General features: G+C 47.1%; 1 protein-coding gene across 2 annotated transcripts; it reads right to left on the reverse strand.

Moving 5' to 3' along the window:
• Positions 1-223: 223 nt before the first annotated feature.
• On the reverse strand, positions 224-23,845 carry LOC147415389 (coiled-coil domain-containing protein 13-like). Of its 2 annotated transcripts, XM_086467043.1 has the most exons (15): positions 23,607-23,845; positions 21,392-21,540; positions 18,749-18,891; positions 15,745-15,834; positions 15,366-15,482; positions 14,036-14,140; positions 12,155-12,319; positions 10,474-10,650; positions 8,656-8,853; positions 8,065-8,201; positions 5,708-5,791; positions 4,781-4,909; positions 2,228-2,382; positions 919-1,033; positions 224-383 (listed from the first exon to the last, which is right to left on the reverse strand). In XM_086467043.1, exons 1-15 carry the CDS (start codon positions 23,843-23,845, stop codon positions 224-226), a joined length of 2,163 nt encoding a protein of 720 aa, XP_086323169.1. The 2 variants fall into 2 exon arrangements, with proteins under 2 accessions (XP_086323169.1, XP_086323170.1); XM_086467044.1 differs by lacking the exon at positions 5,708-5,791.
• Between the last annotated feature and the right edge of the window lie 1,269 nt (positions 23,846-25,114).

The following is a 25,114-nucleotide window of genomic DNA, read 5'->3' on the forward strand; positions in this document are numbered from 1 at the left end:
GGAGCCAGCTGCTCGCTGGCTCTTAACAGGCAAAGCTTGCTGACACACAGAACCTTCCCTCTTTCTGTGTTTCCTCTCCATTTCTCATCCTCGCCTGCGGACGCTAAAGAAATGACACGATCCGAGGCTGCAAAACTACACTGCCACTGCATTTCAAACCACGGGCACGATGCCGGAGATCTCTGTCCCTGCTTTGCAGCCCAAAGGACTCTGAATCTCTTGCTTAACTCTTCTGCTGTTTCTGCTGCCGAATGGCCTGTAGAAAGATGTCCTTCACTTGGTCCATTGTGTCTTGAAACAGTTTAAAGTCTTCCTCTTTCTTTCTCCCAGCAGCCTCCAAAGCATCCTTCAGAGCTTCGTTCTCAGCCAGCTGGATCACAAGCCTACGAGGAAACAAAAGGGAAACTTTCATGTGAGCCGCGGAGCTTCAAAGCAAATTAGAACAGTGCTTCAGCTCTGGGGGAGAAAACAGAGAAACACATGCTCTCTGCTCGTTTTATGACAGGCATGAGAAAGAGCAGACTTAACGCTTGGTCCTTCTCTCTTTGAGACAGAGTATTAGATGACCAAGATACTTTTCAGATCTGTTTTGTTAAAGATTGTCATTTTATTTTCACTAACAAGCTTGCAATCGACGCACAAGGAAAGAAAAGGGAAAAAAAAAAAGGCGTCGTCCTTGCACGTGTTTTGTGTTGCTTAATACTTGCATTAGCTTAACTCTTCTGGATATCGGTATAATTACGAGGAAATTTGTGTAAGGATGACCTAGACAAACTCAAACCAGAGGATCTGCCGTTTCTACAGAGTTTGCTAGGTTTTCTCTTCTGAGGAGCGGGTGCAGGTAGTGCCACTGCTGGAAGGACAGCCATGAATTGTAGCTATTGTAGGTAACCCAGCACGGAAAGAGGGAAACCGTACCTTGTGCTCAGCTCCTCTACCTGCGATTCCAGAGGCAACTTGGAGTGCTGGGCTGCAGAGGGCTCCTTCCTGCCACCCACAGTCAAGGTGAGCCTGGAGTGACTCGCAGACGGGCCTGTCGATTTAATCACGACATGGAGTTTTAGGAAAACATTGTCACGGGTAGCGCACTGAGTAAATATCAGGAAACGGTGAATCAGTGCTAAGGAATCTGTTAAGTTCTATGTATATCCATGAAGATACCGCAAATGTATAGGACAGGCTTTTATTTTAATCTGCTTTCAGCAAAACGCAAACACGATGAGTTTGCACTGCAGGGCTAAACGCAGGAATGTGTGTGCCTACCTGTTTAGAGCAGAAAAAAATCCAAAATATTTAAGTGGCGAAAAAAAATGGATGAGAGAAACAGTTGAAAAGGATTATTTTAATGTTTATCTTGTCGTTGTGTTGCCTCCCGAATGCCCGTGATAACGTTTGCGTGTGGCACACGCTTCTGTTTTGACCCCCAGCACAAACACTGCCCAGGGTAAGTGCAGGAAAGCACTTCAACGTGTACTTCAACCTAAGGTTCTGATTCAGGAATGCTCCCCTCATTTCAAAGGGACACGGGACCTTTTTTCAGGGTTATAGGGAAAATACGATTCGAATTTACTGCTGGGATGGGAGGAGCAAAAACCCTGGGGTCGGCCAGTGAACGCCTGCAAGGGAAGAAGGCTCAGAGGAGACAGGCAAGGACGATGGGCTCAGGAAGCTCAGAAAAGAAGGTAGAGAGTGACCACAGCTGTTGTAGAGGATGCTGAACTCCCCCAACCAACAGCAAGGGGGCCGGAGGGTGGTCTTTGCTGCAGACAAAGGGCTGATCAGTCGAGTAAATGCGAATGGGCTTCCCTAAAACGACCAACAGAGCCTTGAGCCAGCCACTGACAGGCCTTAAATTGGGATGCGTCCTTTTAATTCTGCTCTTAACCTTCAGATGAATCTCTCGGGCAGAAGTGCACAGGGAACACAGCAGTGGGCACGGCGGCAACACAGAGCAGTGTCAAGTTTGCTCTGTAGACTGTGATCCCGTGGAAGAAAACACGTTGCAAAAGTCCTGCTCCCACTTAAATCTGTGACAAAATCCTCTTCAACTAAGTGCGGCCAGGATTTCACCTCCTGGCTTGGCCCACTGGCTTGAGTCGGTCCAAATCGCGGTGTGTAAGTTCAAGCCCTTGTGTAGGTTTGACAGATAAAAGAGTCCAAATGTTGTTGCTGTCCATTAACCACGGTGGGACGGGGGACATAGGTGCAGATAAGGGCTCCACCTCACCTGCTTTGCTCCTCAGGGGGGGTTTCTGTGCGCTCCTGTTCCTCCCTGGGTCCTTTTGCAGTTTTTCAAGCTGCTGTTCCAACACGACACATCGCCGCCGCTCTTCCTGAAGCCTCTTCTCAGCTTCTAAGGCTTTGTCGCTGCCTTCCTCCACCCTGATGGGCAAAAAAAGGTGGTTCAGCTTATTTATTTCACGACTAGCAAGCATCAGTCAGTCTTGATACTCAATCCTTCAGGCTGCACAGCTCCCAACAGAGGGAAAAGGAGAATTTTCCGTGCACCCACAGGCAGAAATCCCAGCACAATTGTTCCAGATGTCATCCTCCAGATTTGCCCACCAGACTTAACTAGTGAGTACAGTGAATGGAAGTTGCCCAGGTCCCTTAACACTGGCTACTCGGGTGAACTGACCACTCAGACGAGCAGGCAAGCTGCAGATTGCTGAGGAGAGATCTTTTATTACAGGAATCATAAACTGTGGGGTTTTTTTAAACACGCAGGGAAAATTTGGAAGGAAAATAGTTTATAAAACCGCTGTCTCGTATTTAGCTGTTTTGCGTCAGTTATCTGCAAGAAAGAAAAGAAACTTGACGTTGCTTTTAATAAACGTGGCCCTTAGACACTACTGTGGAAGGGAGTGAGTGGAAAAGAAACGGATGGTTCACGCTGCAGCACAGAGCAGAGGGGCAAAGTGCCTCAATTCACCCCAAAAAAACATCTTAGAAAAGCAACTAGAAAAAATTTGACATGCGCCCACAGCTGCAGTCAGTGGTGCATCTCCTGGTACCAAATGATTTAAAGGAGTTTAAAGCTAGAGAGAAACCTGAATTGACTCGCTGTGTGGTATAGTGCAGAATAAAGGAATTTCCTTCTTGACCCCACGGGTGATAGCTGACTAATCCCTGAATCAAAAGGCTGGACCAGTCTTATTTCCCTCCTAGTTGGCATAGCTAAAAAAAAAATATTACGACTGTGATAAAATTATATCGCTCTCTTAAAAATCTAGCTACAGGCAAGACTCTGACCTCCTGTGGCAGCAAATTACCAGACTGGTGACGTGCTATGAGAAATTGTGTTTCCCTCGGTGGTTCTGAAGTCACTAAACTTTCACTTGACCAGGTCTTCCCCCAGCATCCACAACCAGCGGAGGAAAAACGACAAGGCTAGCTGGTTTTTATTAAATCTTCTGCCAATATGAATAACAAACTAAAACGTTCCTCTGGCTCTTCCCCTTCCCCCAGCAGGGCCCAATCCTCCGAACCCTTTACGTTCTGCTCCGCAGTGACTGTGCAGCCCCGTCCTAAATCCTGGCAGCTGCTGTTCAAAACCACCACTCGTGTAACCCTTCCCAGTGCTCCTCTCTTGACTTAAGCACTACGTGCACTGCTTGAGCTTCGCTGCCCCACGCTCTGACAGGGGAAGAGGAGGAATGCACCATTTTTTTTTTTTTTACACATATTCACGTTGAAATGTGACCGGGTGCTCTATTATCCTGAGGTCCTCCAAGAGTTATTGCACGCGGTCTCACGGAATTTACTTTACCTGCAGGAGCTCTTGATAAATGTGCCGTAACTGTGGAGGTGCTGAATCATCAGTCTGCGGTACGTTTTACAAGCGACTCTGCATTTCATTGACTCCACGTTCTCCATGACCCCACGTTTGTGATGGCCCCATTTCAGCCATCACTCACACCTCCATCCTCCTCTAATTGCCTAGCTCTATTACACTCACCGGACTTACAAACAGGAATAAAAGTCTCCCCGTTTGTATTTCCAGGATTTAGCCCTTAAAAGCACAGGGGATGATACCTTTACCACAGTTACCAAAAAACGTATTTTCCTGACTGCGATGAATTGTACGGCACAAAAGCCAGACAAGCGAGGAATGGTAACTAGCGTAAAATCACGCAAGCAAATAGTGCCTGTTGTATTCAAAAGTGCACAGACAAACACATACCTTCCCACAGGCTGTAACGCAGATTTGGGAATCTAATAATATACGTACTCTAACTGCGAAAAAAAGCAGTAGCTAGAAGGTATGTAGACAGAAAAGACTTTGCTTCCTGCCCTCCTAAAACTGGCTTTTAACACCATCTTAAATTGAACTGAGTAATAGAAAAGAAAAAAAAAAAATCACTGCTATGCTTCAGTTAAACCAGAAGGAATTCATTTAAAAGAGGATACAGCGAAACTTAAAAGAGTGTGAATCTGGAACAGAAGTCAGATTGTAACTATAATTACAGTATTTACTACTGATGAATAATATTGCTGCCTAAATCAGACCACACACATAAACACACGAATTTTAGTTTTATCTAGGTGCAGCAAGCTTGAAGACGACACTGTTTTCTCTGTCCTTTGTTCTAAAAGAATAATAATAATAAAAATGAATCATCAACTAGGCGGGGAAATTGAGCAGAAAAAATTTAAAAGCCCCTCTTGAGGGAAAAGCTCACGCTGGCAGCGTGGGGGTGCACCGTACAGCCTCTCCCACGTCTCAAGCGCTCCGTCATCGCAGCATCCCACAAAGGATCCTGGCGGAATCAGCCTCTACCTTTTCTGCAGCACAGTGACCAGCTCCAGGAGCCTGTTCCGTTCCACTTCAGCAGCCTGGCAGAGCGCCTTGTGCTCTGTGACCTGCGTCTGCAGCACCTCCAAATCCGGGCTGTCAGCGCCAGCGAGCCTAAAAGCAGCAGAAGCGTAGAGAGTTTGTTTCCCATTTCAGCAACCAAAGAAATGAAACAAAGAGGGGATTTGAAAACCCTATCAAAATACACTCGTCTGAAGACTAAGCTAGAATGCAGAGCCAGGCTCCCTACCTCCCCCCAGCACCAATCTCTACGCTGCAATAAAGGAAAGAGAAAGATTTGGAAATAAAGCCACTGTGAGTTTCACTAGAAAGGGGTTTTCCCTCGCAAGGAGGCTTCCCCTTCCCATCACCCCTGAAACCAAACTTCCACCCCTGATCAAGCCACGATCGCTGACTCTCCTCCCTTTGCTACTGCCCAAGTAAAACAAGCCTGTACGTGGGCTCTCCAAAAGCTAAGCCTTTAAGCGGCACGCTGTTGATTTTCTCCCACTGAAAGGCTTCAGGCAGCATCAGTACAACGGCTGTTCTTGTGCCTGATACCTGACGAAAGGAAGGGGCAGTTTTCCCACGCATCCCATTATTATGTACTTCCTCACTTCTCCCATCTCTCCCTGCAGGAGTATTCAGGAATATGTCCTTTAGAGCAAAAAGCAGGAGAAAACGTGGTGACTGGGGGTAAAAAGGGAAAAATGGGATTTATGGGGAAATAAAACTAGAAATCGATTAAAAAATTAAGACAGCAAGAAGACATTAGAGCCTTTGGCAGCAGGTAGGAAAGGACGGTGAAAGAAGCTGTTCACAGCACCAAGGCAGACACGGACAAGGTTTGCCAGCAGCTCGCGGAGCGTGGCGGGAAACCTCCCGTGTTTTCGAGGAAGTTGATGCACGTACCTTCCAGGCGTGAGGTTAGTACCGGGAAGGAAAGGCTGCGTGGCGGCGGACTCGACAAGCGTATGGCCCATCTTGGACACTGTGCTGGGAGGAAGAAAGCTTTGTGAAGCCCTGAGCTCTCCAGAGGGCAGTCGTCCAAGAACTCCGGACCTTTTCCGGTGTCTGTGTTTATTGCTGCCTTGTAGGGGAAAATCTCCCAGAGCCTCCTAAGTGGGTATCACTCCGGCTCTGCATACACAATAGCTCAGCTTGCTCCCCGACTCCAAAACACTGCTGCAAAAACACCTCGTGTCTCCGTTTTAGGCAAAAACTACCGCGCAGCGTTCGAGCTCTGCGCTTCTGGGGATACTTTGCTGGCCCTCCAGACCGGCCTGGAGGAGCTCCACGGCACAGAGTAGCCCCACAGCAGCTCGTGAGCAGGAATTTCTCTCGATCCCGCTTGGCTCCAGCTGAGCACGCGGCCACACAGGCGGCCACTGCTGCTCTGCTGCCTCAGACCCTGGCAGGGAGCACCCTCATCTTGCACCTTCCCCCACTAGGATGAGGGACAAGCACAGGTTACTGTGCATGTTTTACGTGCTTTCACAACCAACAGAACCCCTGCTCTGCAGCCACGTGCGCAGCTTTTCTTTCCAAATGCCCTTTAAAAGTACCTTTATACAGTTTTCTGAACCCTTCTGCTTTGTGGAGACGCTCAGGAAGAGCTGTCAGGCTTACTGCTGCAAGAGGAGGAGTGAACTGGTAACACGAGAGTATCACCTCCACTCTGGATGAGTTTTATGCATAATGACACGTGTGCTCGGGAGGTAAAATTCAAGTTTTCCAAACTTGAGCTCCGCTGCCTCAAGGCAAGTCCTCCACATTTCCTTGCCTTTAGGCTGCAGCTAACAGAGGATAAAGCCTTCGTATTTTGGAAGAGGCAGAGCTGCCTTCCAGGCTAGGAGCGCTTAACCCCCAAAATCAAGGGAAGGCTGATAACGACAGGAGCGGCCCAGTCTAACAATGCAGACTTTTCTTTCGACATCTCCGAGGGGCTTTAGCTCCTATTTATAGCATTTTTCATGTCATCTTTCCTGATAGGAAAAGATGATTCACTAAAGTAAAATGAAACAGAGAGTTCATCAGCATATTAAAGTTAATGGAAGGAGTGAGCCCTGCTGACCAAGTCATTAACGGCTCTTGCAGTTCTCAGACTCCCTCGTTGCCCACCTGCCAGGTCAGCTGGTTTCGTGACCGAGCGGTGCCGGCCACGTACACAAGCAGTCAGTTATGCATCGCACTTAGCGGTTTCTACAAAGCCATTACCCAACCTCGTTTTCCCACTTGCCTTCCTGCTTACCGTCAGCAGCCCTACGAAGTAAAAAAGTGGCTAAAATGCAGCTTTGCTCCGTGAGAGCACAACTTCTGCAGAGTTAGAGGTGGGAGAATAAAGCCAGTCAGAGGGGTATAGCAGTGGAGATGCAGGCACAAAGTCAGGATGCTCTAACTCTAACTCAAAAAGAGCGAGAAGAGCTTTTCTTAAATTTTGTAGTAAAGCTCTACTTAGACTCGGGGATACATCTGACGATTTACAAGCCAAATTCAGTGCCTAAAGTAATGTGGAATGTGAGTTAAAATTACAGAGAAGAAATCAGCTGCAATTTTACCTCGATGAAACATTCCCTCCTTCCTCAGAAGAGCAGTCTCAAATCTTTGCACCCGTGAACTCTTTAACAACAAACGCAGCATTTTAACAGGAAAGGATATAACTTACTGCAGTATTATGGTCCCTGTACCCAGCCAGAGCGAGCCAGAGTCACACCCGTGTAAACAAAAATCAGATTTAGCGCTGTATGGAGCTTAGTGTGATTCACAGGGTCCTCAGCGCGGCTTTAAAAAGGGCGTTTGTTAAGAACAAATGATGCGGCGGGTTTTCAACGTTTCTGCAAGGAAATCCTAGTCAAAGCACATTTATCGATTTAAATCACGTGCCAGTGATTTAGTGCTCACCTAAAATGGCGTTGTGTGTTAATTCACCACCCTGCTCTCAGAAGTCTGCTCATTAGAAGCCCCGTTTCTCATAAGAGGGAAGAATCACAGGCACTTAAGCTAACCACATAGACATCCTCTGAGCTGCAGAAAGGGAATTAGCTGCGCTGCCATCATGCCAAATGCAGTAATGTCTGCAAGTCTGTGTATCTTTCTCTGTTCCAGGACGAAAGTCGACGAGATAACGTGATTAGAGATTCCCATATACTGTAAACAGGCTGCCACAGCTGTTGGCACACAGCACTTGTGGTTGGAGCCAACTGCCTGGGAAAACCACGCTTCTGAATAACTCCCAATCATTTTAAACATTGACATTGGGGGCTTCTTACCGAGCAGATCCAATCCTTCCAACCCGATTGCTGCCTGATGCCAGAGGCTTAAACAGAGTAAAACCTGGATCTTCCAAGGGTTCAGAAGGTGGTGGGTCAGCAGCTCCTGAACGGTCCCCTTGATGGGCAGATTCCTTCTGTTGATGTTGGAGCAGGTTATAAAACCAGTTACGCAGTTCAAAGGAAAATAGCTGCGTCCGTGCCTAATCAGCAGCTTAAGATCATTGCTACGAGCATGCCAGAAGGTTTGATTTACAGGACTCCCTCAGAAACTTTTCTTTCGTTTCTATCCATTGCAGGATGGAAACAACAAAAGTCAGTAAAAAGTTGCAATGTCATATGAAATCCTAAGGGGGCACACAGTGTTGCTAGAGAACCCGCAGCACAGCACCACCGCTACTGGTGCCAGCATGGCTGGTTTGTGTCCCTAACCCAAGTTTTACCTTGGGTTCAACGCTCTAGCTCCCATTACCGAGGGACCTGACAGACTGAAAATCTCACCACGGCCCTCTGAGGGTGTTAGATCAATGGGAATAGATCTCAAAGGATTACAACGTGCGCTCCTCCAGCTCGTTTCTTCTGGCTCTCTACCTGGAGTGCGAGTTGCCCAATCTCCTCTTCCAGCTCTTTAACCTTTGCCTCTCGTTCAGCCACCATCTGTCTGAGCTGCTCTAGAAGGCAGTTTTGCTTCTGAACCTCGCTGTTCAAGTGCTGCCCTAGCATCTGCTGGGACTCCTTGTTCTTCTCATCCTGCTGGTTCAGGTGCTCCTGCATTTGCTTCTGCTGGTTCTGATAACACAGAAACAAAGAGTGAGATACTGACTTTTGTACACAACGATCATTAAGACTCTTTGGGTGTTACACCCCCCAAGACAAACACCGTTTAGGAATGCTGGGACAAGCCACTGCCCTGCCAAGCCCCTTCCTCAGCGTAAGCACGCTGATGTCACTAGTGCTGCTCCAAGAATCTGGTCCGTTACGTTTTAAGCACGAGATCACCTTGTCTTGCTCGTGGCGTCTGTGCCTTGAGAAGACTGCACAGCACATCTACGGGCAATGCCCAGACACACGTGGCTGGGTAAGGACCGTCCATCCCCACTGTGGGTCATATCAAGACTTTAGTGACTGGATGGTGCAAGTAGAAAAGACCTGAGCAATTGAGAGATTCAGCTTTCTGGCAGGTTTGCTACTCGGTGTGGCAGAAAAGAGAGCACGAAAGGCTGGCCTTTGACAAAGAAGGTGACTTTTTCATAAATTGGATACGAGTAAAGCTTTCAATGTGCTTTTTGTGAAATTAGAACACAGTCAGATTGTGCAGTAGTGGCAGTAAAAGATGAGGGATGTATGAGACAACAGCTATGAGGCTAGGCTGCTTTATCAACGGGCTTTGGAGTTTTTCTCACACTGACAAATCTAACACTTGTTGGACAGTTTGTTCCGTCAAGCCAACCAACTGCAAGCAAGGTGCTTCTTTGATGTAAGGGATAAAACAAGTTAACCCTTCCTTCCCAAGGAAACTCACATCTTTCTGTAACGATTTTAGTGAGAATGCTCAGGCTGTGCAAAAGTGACCACAGTTATTTGGCTCCCCTGCAATCTGCCTAATCTGCTGGTCCGTACCCGTATTCCCCACGGCTGCCTGGTGGGCAGAAAGGCAAATGCCAGCTTAGTCATAAGCATGTCTTCGCTAAAACCGAGGTACAGAAGCAAGGAAATGTGATTTGAAACTTGGGAGGGGCTGGATCAGGAAACACAGAACTAACCCTACTAGAAAGTGGCATGTTTTCCACTAATGGTTTTTTATTATTGTAATTGGGGAAGACTATTTAGAATCATGGCAGGACGAAAGGATGCCGCAAGACCGTGAGAGCAGCCATTTATTTCAGCATAACTGCACCTCGAGTCTCTGCTAAAACTCTTGGTTTCGAAGGGGCCAAATCCCCTCAGCTACTGCGAATGGGTGGGCGCGTGGTTTAGTGCACGGGGTTCAGCTCGTGCGTTTTGGGCTGCGTCCCGCACCAAATGAGAGGGCAAGACGGCAGGCATTCTAAGGAAAAAAAATCTCTCCCAATGAGCTGAAAGCAGGACAAAGTCCAGCTTCCTGAGTCAGGAATGAAGCCCTTCCTACTAGACAATCCTACTTCAATGCTGCTGCAAAACGTTTCCTCCGATACTTGCAGCTTAGAGCCACTTTGCTGCAACTGTGTCACGCCTGGTGCCGTCTCGCAGCCTTTACACAACCCGATGCAAAAGGGCTTCGGCTGACTAGGCAACCTCCGCTTGTCACAGTTTGATTCATCAGGCCCCTGTACACCTGAAGGTTGTCTGTGTCACCGTGTCATTAAACAACACCATGTTTCATCACCGATCTGCAGGGGCTGGGACCAACAGGAATAGCCAAGACTGTACCAGTAAGGCGTCTATGAGCTCATCGTCGTGTTTTCCTTTCTCCAGCAAGGTGACGATCTGTTCCTTCAGCGTCTTCACCTCGCTGCACAGCACTTTGTTCCTGGCTTTCGATGCCTCAAGTTTTCTTTTCACTTCCTCGTGACTTTTTTGGAGAGCATCGCGTTCCCCGCTGAGTTTCTGCAGTGATGCGAACACACCAAGGGAAATGACAGCGACAGCCTATCACCCAGCCCCAGGTGCTCTGGTGAGCTAAGGGAATCACCCAGCACCTGGGAGAACCTAAAAAAAAAATAGAACTGGCATACCCCATCATCCCGAAGCAAGTAGAAATTACAAGTGCTACTACTCGCTGCCTGCTTGCCAGCATCAAAAAAAGGTCTGTCTGCTCAGGAATACGAGTGGACTAGGTTGCTTCAGTAAATGCCAGGAAGCAAATAATAATTTTGTGTTAAAATCTCATTCTGTAGGCTCCTGCTTTTTCATTTGCCTCATCATTCTCCACGGGGAAGCTCTCTTCCAGCCAGATACAGGGGGGGGATGCCACACTGTCTCCCAGAAGCTGCCCTTGGCATATGCTGCCCCTTGTGCCATGCCTTCACCCAGATGAAGCCGGCCAGGGAGCACGCTAGAAGTGAAGTAGTAACGGAGAAGTGCGAGGGAAGTTACTGTGAACGAAGCCTGAAACACAAAGGCACAAGTGGGACCATGCAGGCTACAGCTATTGAGGAAAGCCTTCCCTGTGCTGCGTGCCTGTAGCCACAAATCTTCTCTTTCCTTCTCATGGCCAAGAGGGAAAGGTGGGCATCAGCCCATTGCTCATTTTGTTGCCCAGTTAAACTGTGGTGAGAAAAGCAGGAGCTAATCAAGCTCCGGGATGGTGCCAGGCAGCCTCTACAGAAGCGACTACAGTGAAGAAGCACAGGGAGATGTGCTTTGCTAACCTGGGTAGGTGCAGCTGACCCCAGCTACCCAGGTTTCTTGTGGACACAGGGCTACACATCCTTTCCACCTCGGGGTTTACCACGTGTGCCACTAGCTATAGCCTCCCTCAACCCCTCAACAACGGTTGCCCGTTTATTTTTGTGGCAATTCCATGTGACAGACAAACGGTGGGACCCATTTTCGGAATGCCTCTTAGAGGGCGTCTGGCGTCGCTCTCAACGTTATCCTCTTCAAATGTAGAAGGCCACAGCCACACAGATACGTGCGGTGTGAGGGGGACGTTTGTACTTAACACCACATGAAGAACGGCCAAAGGGTGAGAGGGATGCTACAGCCTTCGGATGCAGCTGGAGCAGGGATTTTCTCTGCGTCCACCTTCAGTACAAAGCCAGTACCAGCTGCATTGCAACCCAGGGCCTCCCTCCCTCTTTCCAACATCACCCATCAGGCACAGTTGTCAGATGGCCACATTTCAGGCCAGGCAGACGTATCTGACACACCAATCATGAAGCAGAGGGGAAGACCAAACCTTGTACTGCAGAGGCAGGCCTGGCCACGTAAGAGTGCCGTACCGAAAACACACGGGGAAGCCCTTTGCTCAGTCTGTGAACTATGGCAGGACTTCCTCCAGCAGATCAAATGGGTTCCTGACATTGTCTCCTGGTAGGGTGTAACATACACCCTGAAGGTCAGGCAAGTTATTACACACTATATACCCACACAGCTCAAGGTTTTTTACCTCCAAGGTTTCTTTCTTTTCTTTTTCCAAGCTGCGAATCTTCAGCGAGTTCTTCTTTTGGGCTGACAACTTTCTCGGATCAGTAAGTGCCAGCAATTCCTCATCAATCTCACTCAGTGATGTTCTGGTCTTGTTTTGACCCAACTGATTCTCCAGCTCTCGAACCTAGGGGACAATAATGACGACTCATCCAGAGGCTTTACCAGGGGTACAGTGGTCCAGCATCAAAGAGGACATCACCAAAAGGAGCTCAGAGTGTAGCATCATATTACTTCTTGACCTTATTGTGGTTAACTAACATAAAGCAGTGTCTGCTCTTTCAAATTTAAATTTGTTAGCTGCTAACAAAAATGCTGATGTCTACAGCATCTGTGCAGGGAGGAGATGTGACACCAGACCTACAGGAGAGTCAGGACATGTGGGAGATCTGTGCCTTACTGGAGCCACGTGGGGAGGCCAGGCAGACACTCCAAAGCATCCTGAATGCCACTAAACACGTGTGGGCAACAGAATAATACCTTAGATCGCCTCTAAAAGGGCAGACACCCACTCACCCCTATACACTTAAGCACCTTGGTCTGTAGCAGAATCACCATCCAGGATGTCCACAATCCAAGGCACAGTTCATCAGCCTCAACACAGGTACCTAGCACTGGTCTAGATGTCTTGGGATACTGGAGACCCATATGATGCAGGATTTACAAGTCTCTGGAGAGATGACCAGAGGTCAGAGGGACACCCTATGGCATCTGGGCTGGCATTAGACACTTAGGTGCAGCCAAGTGAACTCAGCCCCTGCATCCCAGCTCTTCACCACAGACTTCTTCGAGAGTCAGTAGAGGGAAACGGGCACTGCTACAGCACAGTTCCTCTGCCCTGTTCTGGAGGTGCCTCCCAAGAGGGGATGCACCTTTTGACTCAGTGACTGTATTGACAAGATCCCCACTGACTACACAAGGGGCCTGAGGAGGCTGGCTCAGAGAGAAACTTCTGCAGTACCGTAGAGTACAGTACGTGCAGTCTTCAGATGAATCCCAGCCAGGGGGTCTCATGGAAGGAAGATGTAATCGGTTCAAGGGAAAATTCAGTCAATCAGTGCAAAAATCAAAAGTTTGTTGGCATATAATTAAACAGCGGAAAAATGGAAAAATACGTATCAAATTGCCTGAGAGAAGTTTGATTTAAGATGGAGACAGAACTGCCTCCCTGTCTCCAGCCGACATTTCGGCTAGACTGTGCCCTTCAGGAGATTCAAGAGTTAAAGATTTTACTCAAGTTCCTGGGGGAACAACTTGAAAAACTTATCTGGCCTCAATTCTTCCCATCTGACTTTAGGCACTGAACAAAGGTGTCCAAGTCAGAGCACAGACACTGGCAGGGCTCCTTCAACACTCAGTGGAGAGAGGCACCTTCAAACCATCCTGGGGTTTTAACTAGGCTGCCACAGCTCTCCAAGGTCCCTGAACTCTCTCCTTCAACAAAGATGTGAAAGATTCCCAGCTTAAACACTGAAACTTGCATGTTTGCAATAGACTAATTAAAATAGTTTGCAGGAACTCCGAAAGACACATCAACACATATTTAAAATTTAACACCCCACCTCCCCACACATATGTGCACACACACACATAAACATACCAAAAAACTATATAAAAGTTACCATAAAGTGTTTTATTCTAACAGTTGCTTCCTTCAACAGAGAAAAACCTGGCCATCTATTTGCAGTAAGCACTGCAAAGTACTGGGATATGCCTTATAAGCAGGTACAAATGTTAGGAATTAGGTAAAGAAGAACTAAGAGTATCTTTAACTCAAACTGAGGTAACACCTCGACGTAGAAAGAGCATCCCAGACCCAGCACCACGCAGGGTCTTAACTCACCTTGCTTTGGAGAACAAGAATTTGCTGGGCTCGTCCACGCCAGCTGCCAGAATTGGTCAAGAGACTTTGAATATTCACATCGTCACCAACTTCATTTGCTAAAAGCTACGAAAAAGGGATGAACACCAACAATAAGGCTAGGCTCAAATACACGGGTTGGGGAGAGGGGAGGGAAAGCTACTCTTCCCAGCGGCAAACCCAAAACACTGTATCTATAAGCAGGGGCCATTCTTTATCGCCTGTATCTGACCCCCTGTACCCCACGTGATGGAAGCTCTTTCAGATCGTTGCCACGGTACAGGGTGTTGATGCTTAGGAGGGGTTGGGCTAACGTGAATTATTTCACTTTGTCAGGTGGGTCATTCGGTATTTCGACGTTTGAGTAATATCCTTTGAGTTTTGAAAAACGTGAATCGGTGGTTTGCTGCCTGCCGACGGGGAGGGTCAAATCGTACCATCCAGCTGGGCGTCAAACTGCGCTAGTGTTGTAAAAACGAGGATTTCAAGTTCGTCACCGAGGTTGACTAAGCGTTACTAACAGTTTTCCATATTATTTTTGATATCATGAACACTTAACCAGAACGAAACAGGAACAGAGTAGAGGTATTTTCTTAATACACACCCTTGCCACCAGGAATTGAGCCAATCTCTCTTGCACAGTTCTGACACAGCCACATTAACGAGAGCTAAAGTTAGTATGAAGAGCATTTAAATTATTTATAAAAAGGTCAGCAGAGTTCTATTTTTAGGACCATATCCTCTACTCTGATCTGCATTGCAGGTCTCTTCTGCAAAGTAATGAAACCCAAGGAAACAGAGCACATAGTAACACGTTAAAATCCATCACAAATCAAAGAGGAAAAGGTTACGCCGGATGTCACTCCAACAAACTGTTGTTTAAACATGTGCTGTAGTTCAAGTGTGGCCTTTAATCCCGTTGACTTCCACGGGACCGAAGCCTACGCTGAAAGTCAATACACAATCAAACGTTTCGGAAAGGAGGAATGGGCCTGAACGTATGCTGCAAGTCAGTCACAAACCTATTTGGCTGAACTGGGACTTATAAACCTTCAAGAATCTGAGCCCATCGTGGCAAAAGAAATACTGGACGCAGGCATCCAGCTATGGTGGCAGAGCATGAAGGCTGTGTGTCCACGTGCACGCCTTCCCAACGCAACCACTACACCCCTGGATTTTCTTACCTCCTTACACTTCACTGAAATACTTCATGGAGGTTAATCAAAGCTCAACAGAAAAGCAGCTTCCTGATTTCCCAAGAATATACCTCTCGCACGGGATCCCAGCCACAGACTCTGTCCTGCAACAGTACCTTTTGGGTCATCTTCAGCTCCTGCTTTGCAGACTGGAGTTGGTTACGATACTCCGTCACTTTGAAGTTGGCTGTGGTTAATTTTTCTTGCAATGCTTTCACCTCTGGACTTTCAGCCTTTGAAGAGAAGAATGTACTTGGGGAGAACGGAATCCTCAGGGAAAAACTGAAGTGATTAAGATCCACAGACCCATCAGGATCGCAGAATCTTTTTTCCCCAGACCCATGCAAATGCCTTCCCTCGTTTTTGGGGTCACAGAGAAGGTACAAACAGAGCAAATTGGTTATAAAACTAGTGACACGGGTACATCCTTGTCATGAGGAAAGGACTGTGCAATGGGAGAGAACTAAATTTTCCCTTTTCAATTACAATTCGTACCAAGTTTCCTTCTATCATCTGCAGAATTGATTGCTTGATTCCTGCATCACCACCACAAAGAGAATGTATTTTTTCTATGGCTGTCTGTAGCTGGAAAAAAAAAAAAACAACATTGTTATTACAGAATGAACACAGTGAAGAGCACATCTCCATGGAATAGTAATTAGTAAAAAAGTACAACAGCGGTTTTGATGATCCTGGATGTTTACTTACTCTAGATAAAAAAAAAAAAGTACTTCATTTTCCCCTTGATTTTTTAAACACAATCAGTAGGAAAGCATATAATTTTTTTCCTGAAACGCTTCCCAAAGAAGCACATGTTATTTTACTGTGGTATAACTTCAGTGAAAACGTCTCTGGATCCGCTCAGATGGGATCTGTTATCAAGTGTGGAGACTTCTGGGGGATTTTATCACCATAGGTTCATAAAGTAAGTGTTTATATACCTAAATGCAAATCCAGTACCGTACAGATCAGGATGCTGTCTCTAGATTCTGGATGCCAGTTTACCCATTTTGAAAGAAAAATCACAGGATATTTCATAAAAAGCACATAGTTCTACTCACCAGAGGAATGTAAAAGGAGAAACGACTACCTAAAGCCCTATAGCTGAGATTCAGTAACGATGTTAAAGCTATTTTCTTTAGCTGGTGGCTCTCAAGTAGCATTTCTCAAGCCGTGAAGGGTATCTCTCCTGTTGGTTGCCACAGCAAAGGCAGGCAGTCATATAGTCCCTCCTGGTCTGAATCATGCCCAATGTTGAGGTTGCAAAGACTTCTTACTGGAGAGGAGGGCAGGGAATTTGGAGCTGGAAAGGCCAGGAAGTGTTGCTTTAAAGGGCTGAGACTTCATTCTTTGAGGTGGGCGGGAAATCTTGACTATTTGCCCCAATTAAAGAAGGCTGTAAGGAGCAGCTTCTTCATTAAAGTGATACCAGGGGAACCCCGGCGTGTAACTCGGAGCCAGCTGCAACTTCACCCCTTCTTTACAAGTCAGTCAATGGTTGGGCCACCCTTTCTATCCAGCTCATCAAGTCTTTCAGTCAATGGACTGAGAACGAGACATTTCAGCTAGTGGTGGCAGCTGCTAGGTCAAATCCTAAGGAAGCTTTCTGCAAACATCCATTTGCAGCCTTTGTTTACATCTACCACCCTTTGCCAAGCGATTGCTCAACGGCCACACCTTCCATTTTGTTTGTGGGAATGTAGTCATGTTAAAACACTTACGATTTACATATTGTTCGGTCCTCATACGAGCAAAGAGCTAACAATTATGTAAAAGGACAGTGTTTTCCACTGGGGAAAGCGCATCTTGTGAGGCATTTGGAAGGTACCATCACCACAATTCATTTTGCAGAGCTTAAGGCATCAAGAAGTAGGCAGAGGGGATGAGATTCGACTCACAAATTAACACGTTCCTTGCTCTCGGCGTGGGTGTCTCTATAAAGAATGGAGTCTCGTCAATACGACCAGGGAAGTCTAATCTTCAGCTCACTCTACAGCAGACACCTACACTCCATCGAGTGGAGGGACTGACTGCACACTCGGTCTTGTTGCCCACCCACAGCTGTCTAGTCCCCTTGGAGGCATCCGAGGGTACCCCGGAGGCCTTCGGCTGCTCGCCAGCACTGCCTGTCCTGTCACGTCTAACAGCCCTGCAGGGATGTCTGAGAGGTCAAGTGACATCACAGACTGGACTTCTACGCTCATGTGTGGGCAACTGAATTGCACTTTAGCTGTCTTGGCTCTTCCTACAACCAATGGAAAAAGACGAGTGTGTCTAGACAGTGATCTTCTCTCTCATCCCTCAACATTTTTCATGGATACCTCCCACTGTCCACATCGCTTTCTTTTTACCCATCTTTTACATCTTCATATAGTTCTACTGAACAAGTAGAACCCACAAACTCAGCCAGTGACCATTAGTTTAGAGAAGAGCCACCCCAAATGAGGTTAGGAGAAAACACAGCCCATTGACCAGGTTTCAGCGGGTTCACGTTGCGGTTCATCTTTACCTCAGACGAGACAGGTTGCTGTGTTTGGGTTTGATTCTGATGGCGCTGGTGTCTAAGAACAGATTAGCTCATATCTAAAGTGTCCATCACTGCTCTGACCAGCAATTATTGCTTCTTGAAAATTTCTGTTTGCGTTGAGTTTGATTTCCTTTCCGGAAATGTCTGTGGTCCCTTCTTTTGGGTCAAGATCTGACGATATTTTAAGTTTGTGTTTGAATAACGGTCATTACAATTCTAGAGTAGGGGATTATAACCAAGTGGATTTTACTTGAAATTATTCACGGCTTGCTCCCCTACTTGTGTGATTTTGTAGATCCCCAGCTACACGGGATGTTTCTTAGCCAGCCTGCCAACTGTTTGACAAGACTCCTCTGACCAGAACGCTCTGGATTTCTGCAGGAGTCCTCAAAAATTTAATCTACCATTTCTTGATCTTTCAGGTAACTAGAGCACAATTCAGATAGAGGCACAATTCCTGATCAGAAGTGATTATGAAAGATGCAGTCAAAATGCATCTGTCAGCATGACAAATGTTATTGATCCATTGACATGCTGTCTCTGTTCTGGAAGTACTTACGCCAGAAAACAGCTTTCATTATGTGGATTAATAAAGTTTCGAAGAATAGAGTACCAATTCATGACTGGTATTAACAAAGTGGGAATGTAAGACATAATAATATGAAATTTGTACCTTCTCTCAAAAAAAAAACACCAGAAAAATATCATTGCCATACTGTTAGAAAAGCCCTTGTGCTTCAAATCCAAGTGAACACCCTTTCCCGGCTGCTCCTTTCTGCAAAGGTGAAAACAGCTGAGGGCACACATCCCTCCTATCATGGACAGACATTACCAGAACTCAAAGCAAACACAGATTTAAGAGCAAATTCAAAATGGGAACATGAATCAAATCCAGTTTCTACAGCTCCTCTATCCCAAAGGCTGGATTTCTCTGGTTTAGCATGCAAAAGAGAACAAGAAAAAATGCCTCACTTCTCTCTCCAGCTCTTTGACTTTGTTATTCAGTTGCTTCACTTTGGCTTTTTCACTCTCAGCCTCGGCAGTTATCTCACGATTCTTTTTGGCCAATTCAACTATTTTAGTAGCTGCGACATCTCCAGCTAAACCAGCCGCCCCTGAAAAGTATACATAAAAGCAAAGGACATGTCTTAGAGGCAAGATTCAGCACAGATGACGCTTTTCTTCTCTGTCCAGTGCACAATGTTCTTTTATTGTCTAATCCATTTCTCTCAGAGCTGTGCCAGGCACTTAAATGAACAAGTGAGGGAAAAGAGGCGTCAGCGGCTCCAGCTGGATCGCCTGCTCCTTTCAGCCAGCATCACACTGTGGCTAGCAAAGCCACGTTTCACACTTCAGCAACAGCCACACATCAAAAGGCCACAACAGCGGTGGTAGCAACATTACCACAGAGAAAGGGTAGAGGTGTTTTTCTGCTCGCCGCTGTGAAGGACAGTTACGAACAGGTTTTTGAGGCATATTACAGAAAAAGACAACGCTCTGTTTCGCACTGGTTGTTTACTACTGGAGGAGCTGCTGAAACAGAGGTGCGAACTTTTCTAGACATCTGTCCTAAAAGGTCAGGCACACTGTGACAGTTGGGCCCTGGATAAGGTCCAGGAAATGTCATTGTGCCTATTTATATGTCCCTTGAGATTATACATGGAGCCTTTACTGTATTACACGTTTAATTGCTCTTTTAAACTGGTACTTAATTCACCTCCTCAGCAGAGAGGGTTTGGTTAGTGTCACGGATAAAGCAATCCCCAGGACTGGCTCGTGTGTCACTCGTGTTCTTGTGAACATCACAAAGGTCAAGAAAAGTTCTTGCACAAGTGCAAAACTAATATGATTGTACACCATGTCCATGGAAACCTCTAGCTCAGCAACGAGCACGACCCTGCAACAACAAATCCTTGGTGGGATAAATGAAGATGGAACTGGGCTCTCGTCATTCTTCTTAACTCTTCCATCCTCCTTCAGCGCTCTGAAGTAATGACTTTTCTACTGACATCCATGAAGATTATATTGAAGAACCAGGGTGAGATGCAAGGATGACAGATTACTCTGAAGTGAATTCTGAGTCCCACAAAACCCCTACAGACATTAAAGGGGCAATGCAGAATATAGCTGAGAACAGAATATGACTCTATATCACTATTTAAAACCCTGTGGAGAGCATAAATTTATTATTTTTAAAAGCATTTCCACTGTTCTCACTCCTTTATGTGATTTGTGTTTCTCTTCTCATCTAAAAGCTACTTTCTCCCTAGTTTTCATGACAAATAATGCCTGCTAAGGATCACAGTAAGTACTAAACCCACCAAAAGCCAGACTGTTGCTTCCACGTGATGGTCTTCGAACACACTGTACACATTTAACCAAAGCTTTTAATTCCCAAACAATGTGGGCGAATCTCTTGCCACGATGTAGACAGGGAAGACAGAGGCACGAGGCAAACTGCTGCAAGCTGGCATACGAGTCAGCCAGAGAAGCTGCAACAGCACCCCTGGCTCCAGACCTGACCCAGTCATAGCTCATCGTGTCTCCTACATACAGCTAGAGAGAGATTCTACGAATTAAGGCGTAATTTAAGTGTTACTTATTTCTGCTTATTGCTGGTTTCCCCCTTCTCTATTAGCCCGGTCACCACCGCTGCCCTGAACAACAGTGGCACCCAGTGGAGGAGGTGCAACCTGCACAGTTCAGCTTCCCGAGGACACCCAAGCCACTTTAGAAGCTGGACTTTGCATTCCCCCAGCACCCTGCTCAGACAAACGAAAGGAGCCTCCACAAGGAATTTAACACCACGTAGCACAGAAAGCTGCAACACTGTTCTTGGACATTAACAGAGAGTTTTCCAAGCCACGATTTCTACGAATCATCGGGTTTTGTGCCGATAATAGCAAGCTTGCAGAAGATCTGTAAGGAACAGAGGGCACTGCGCCCCCCAGAAGAGCGTTATACTTCTTTTCAGGGACACATCATTATCAATAACACCTTAGGTCTGACCTGCCTGACTACCAGAAGTCATTTGGTCCTTTCCACAGCTCCCTGAGATGGGGAATAGCAGTATTCAGATTTTGCAGCTCATGGCACTGAAGGGGAGAGCAAGTGTACGTGCCATTCCATGCGTGAGTGCTGACCTGTCAAACCACCGTGAGGAACCTCCCTCTGCAAATAAAGCAATGAGACTCCTTACACGGGAGAGACAGGGATGTTCAGCAAACTCTGCAAATGCAAACCAGTGTCAGACCCTTGCAAGTTGAGGGAGCAACTCTGAGCGTTGACTAAATCTATACACCGGTGTCCAAGTATTTTCAAAGTTCGGAGGCAAGTGGTTTCAGTGCTATTGCAAATTACTGCAGGCTCAACAGAGCTCTCGGTTGAGAGCTGAATTTTGATTCTTCCTGGCAAAAGCTTGTTACAGGAGTGGAAAGGGAGGCAACCAAAATATGACCAAAATACTCCTTTTTAACAGAAAGCAGGTGAAGAGATGCCACATGAATATTTCACTGCCCGGAGCTCACAATGACTCTGTCATCCTACCTCTATTGTCACCACCATCAAGCAAACACTGGTACTAACACAGCGAGAATACAAAGTTACCGTGCTTACCTGACAAAGCTAATCTGTCCTCCGGGATTTTTTTCTGGAGTTGCTTTATTTCAAAGTCTTTCTCTGTCAGCAGTTTGTATAGTCTGCAGTTCTCATCTTGGACCTCTCGAAGCTGATTCTGGAGCTGCTTGTTCTCAAGCTCAAGCAACCTGGGAAAAAAATAAGCCATAATGGCAAATGTCACTGTAATGTGCTTCAGATTCCAGGAGTAAAATAATTAAATGACTGTATGCTGGATGAGCTGAGTTTATCAGGAGTGAGTTTACTGAATTAAGCAGAATATCCTAAACCTCAGATCAGAACACCAGATGATCTGATCTATCCCTATAACTTATTTCTTCTTAAAAAATTCTGCACTGCCTTGTGTTGTCTGGGGCAAAACATCACAGAACAGGTACCTTTTCAGTGCTCTTGAGGTTACTGAATAGTCTTGTCTCACTCAGTCTTATGTATCTGGTTCCTCAGAGGAAATCAGAAGGGTTCACCATCCAGCATCCACGGCATCCAGGCTTTCCTTTCTGTACTTACCAAAGCTAACAGAAGCCAACAGCGCATCAGCTACAAAAGCTGCTGCTGAGGTTCTTGAAAAAGGAATGCTTCATAGCAACTCACAAAAGACCAATTTCCTCTGCCCCTATCTGATTTTCTTGGAACCCCACCAGGATGGACTGGCATCAGTTTGTATTTTTGGAATTCATTTAGAAACCAAGGCTATCAAAAAGCGCTCTGAACAGGAGGAAATAGCCTCTTGCTTCTCCTGTTCTTCGGTACATTGAGTAACATTCATGAGTTTCATCTCTCTGAGACATCCAGAGAATTAATCACTCCAATCTCTTTGCTGTCCTTACATGCTGGTACTGCAAAGGTAAAACCAAGAAGCTAAGGCCTCAGGGGCTCAACTCAATTGTGGGCACGCAGGCATCTATTTGAGATGCCCCAGGATTAGCTGAGCTCCCTACGTGAGGCCAGCAGCCACCACGCAGGGCTCTTGGGAAAACCTCTGGAGCCCAGGCAGAGAATTGAGAGCATCTCAGAGAGCGTTCGCCACCCCTGTGCGGACATGAGCCAACCCCAAGAATTACTACCATCCTCCAACTTCAACCTGTCAGCCAGATCCCTCCAGACAGCAGCACTTCAGGATAGAAATGAACCTGTCTCCATCCCCCAGAGAGGGGGGATGTGCTAAGCGAAGTCATACTGACACAAATAGGTTTGGGGTAGAGATCCTGCTGGCTCAAGCCAGCAGCTCCCGTTCTGCCTGCCTCTGAGCTTCCTCTTTTCTCCCCTCTGACTTTCCAGGCAAGGTCCCACTCCATACACAGGGGTGTCTCTCTGTGAGCAGCAAGCCAAAATGCACACAAAAGGCCAAGGAGGTCTAGTCAATACAACCAGCGTCGCCTACAGACCAGCTGCCACTGTGGGGTGATGCAAACCGCTCTCAAACTGCCACGGAGTGAGCTGATGAGGGGACTCAGTTCAGTTACAGGTGCCATTTGGGCTGCCCACCCATCCCCCAGCTGCTGAAGGGTGCAGGCCTCCTGTGTCCTGGAAGTTCCCGATACCCTACAGCATCTCAGACACCATTAGACACCTAAGCCAGGCAGATGATTTGACCTCTAGGTTCTTATTATCTACAGTGTGACTCTGAATGCCTACATTTTGGTGATTTAATCTGGAATAGTGTCCCACTCCTTTGGACTACAGAGTGATTGCTCCAAACTACAACAGGAGTAAGTTACTTGGATGATCACAGAGACTTGGATAAAGCTCAGTTGTTACAGTATAGACCCGTGGCTGTAGACATATCCACAGCCAGACAAGTCAGCTACCTTTGGCTTGCACCCATTGGTTGCTTTGCCCTTACCTGCCTCTGGAAATTTCTCATGTAGGGCACTATTTTGTTTTCAAGGATAGGCAGGAATGAACCAACAGTTCCGAGGATGTCAGTGATCCTGAGTGACTGGATTTTGTCAGAGGGCAGCCAGCTGCCCCTAGCCTGTCACGCTTAATCCCGCTGTCCTTCTGCTCTCTGTTTGTGAAACACTGATAATACAGTGCACACCACAACGCTCTGAGGATAAACATGTTAGGGACAGCGAGAGTCTCCTCAGGATAATGAAAGCCCAACATGTGAAGACATGACACAGGTTGTGTAAGAGCATATGAAAATAGAATTCTGTGAGTTCCTGAAGGAACGGTGCTGCTATGCCTTTACCTTTTGCTGTTATCTTCATTTACAGGCTGTCCTGTTTCAAACCGGTTTAGATCACTCGAGATTCCGAAAGTCTCCTCTGCGTTGCCATTGTCACCCTTCTGACTGTCCTGCTTTTCCTTCTGACTGTCCTGCTTTTCCTTCTTCCTCTCCATTACATTTTGCAGCCGCCTTTGCTGCTGTTCTTGATAAGCCTTAAACTGCCTTTTAAAATGTTCATCCGCTTTTCTGTCTGACTCCATTGTTTACTAAAAGCATAACAAGAAGAGAATAAAAGAGACAGAGATCAACATCGCTTTGAAAAACGTCCTCTTCCAGCAGCTGCTTCGCCGTTTTTCTTCACTGACCTCTGTGTGATCTCCCTGCCACCGCCTCCTCTCAGCCACTGGGCTCTTCAGTCCCACTGTCTTGCTTCAAGGGCCTCTTCCCATAAATGGCTTTCAAATCGTCTTCAAAAAGGTTTTCGGGTCTTTTTCACTCTATCATTCAAAAAAGCAATGTTTTAAAATGTTTTTAAACAGATCTGTTGAAATAAACATTTTTACAGAAGAGCAAGTTGGGGTCAAATCCATGCCAGCGTGGCAACCCCATTATACTGACGAAAGGGAACGCAGACTGCTTGCAACCATCCAGCCTTCCTTCCCACGTTTCAAGGAAGGTGGAGATCCCCCCGTTTTTGGGTTAATGTGGGAAGAAAGATCTCTGTTAAACCTAATTTTGGGGCACTAGTTGGCAAGAGCGTGGCTTACATCTTTCCCCCAATTCTCTAAGCATTAAGTGACAACATTAAAGCGATAACATCGCTACCTATTTCAATGTCTAGAGCTTTACTTAGCATGACTAAAGGCCATCAGGTTTCGAATTTATTCCAGCCCCCTCTCCTTCTGTTTGGCATTTACTGTCAGCAAAAAAATAATCGAGTGCACCTTTGGTCTAGGAAAAACAATCAGTACAAACTTTCCAAGGCACACCCTCCGCTGAGTAATGGCCCTTTCTCACACCAAGGCAGCAACCATCCCGACCAAGTGCCAAAAGGCACGTTATGTCCCTTTGTGCAGCTTTACCTCCACGCCCGGACCCCCCGGGCGTGGACGAGGTGCATTAAGGACCGACAAAGGAGCAGAGCCCGGTGCCTCTGCACAGCCCGGGGCCTCCGGGGGCAGAAGGGCTGGCCTGGGGGCAACCTTTAGCCCTCCGGCCTACCTGGGTACCGCCTGAACACAGAGGGCTCTGCCACAGAGCTGCTGGGGGGACGACACAGGGGGTTCCCTCTCTCCCCCGCCCAACGCCCGCCTCGTCCTGCGGCCTGCCAGGGCCGCGCTGCCTCTCCCTCCGGCTGCGCCTCCTGCTCCCGGCCCGGCCGCGGCCCCACGCGGTTCCCATAGCAACAGCGGCCCCGCCGGCGACAAGAGCAGGGGAAGGGCAGGGCCGCGCATGCGCCGAGCGCGGGACGTCACCGCCCGAGGGGCGGGGCTGGCGGCCTTCCCCTCAGCCCGGCCGCCAGGACAGTT

The sequence above is a fragment of the Leptosomus discolor genome, chromosome 6 (assembly GCF_034619465.1).
Source record: "Leptosomus discolor isolate bLepDis1 chromosome 6, bLepDis1.hap2, whole genome shotgun sequence".
In the NCBI taxonomy this organism is placed as follows: domain Eukaryota; kingdom Metazoa; phylum Chordata; class Aves; order Leptosomiformes; family Leptosomidae; genus Leptosomus; species Leptosomus discolor.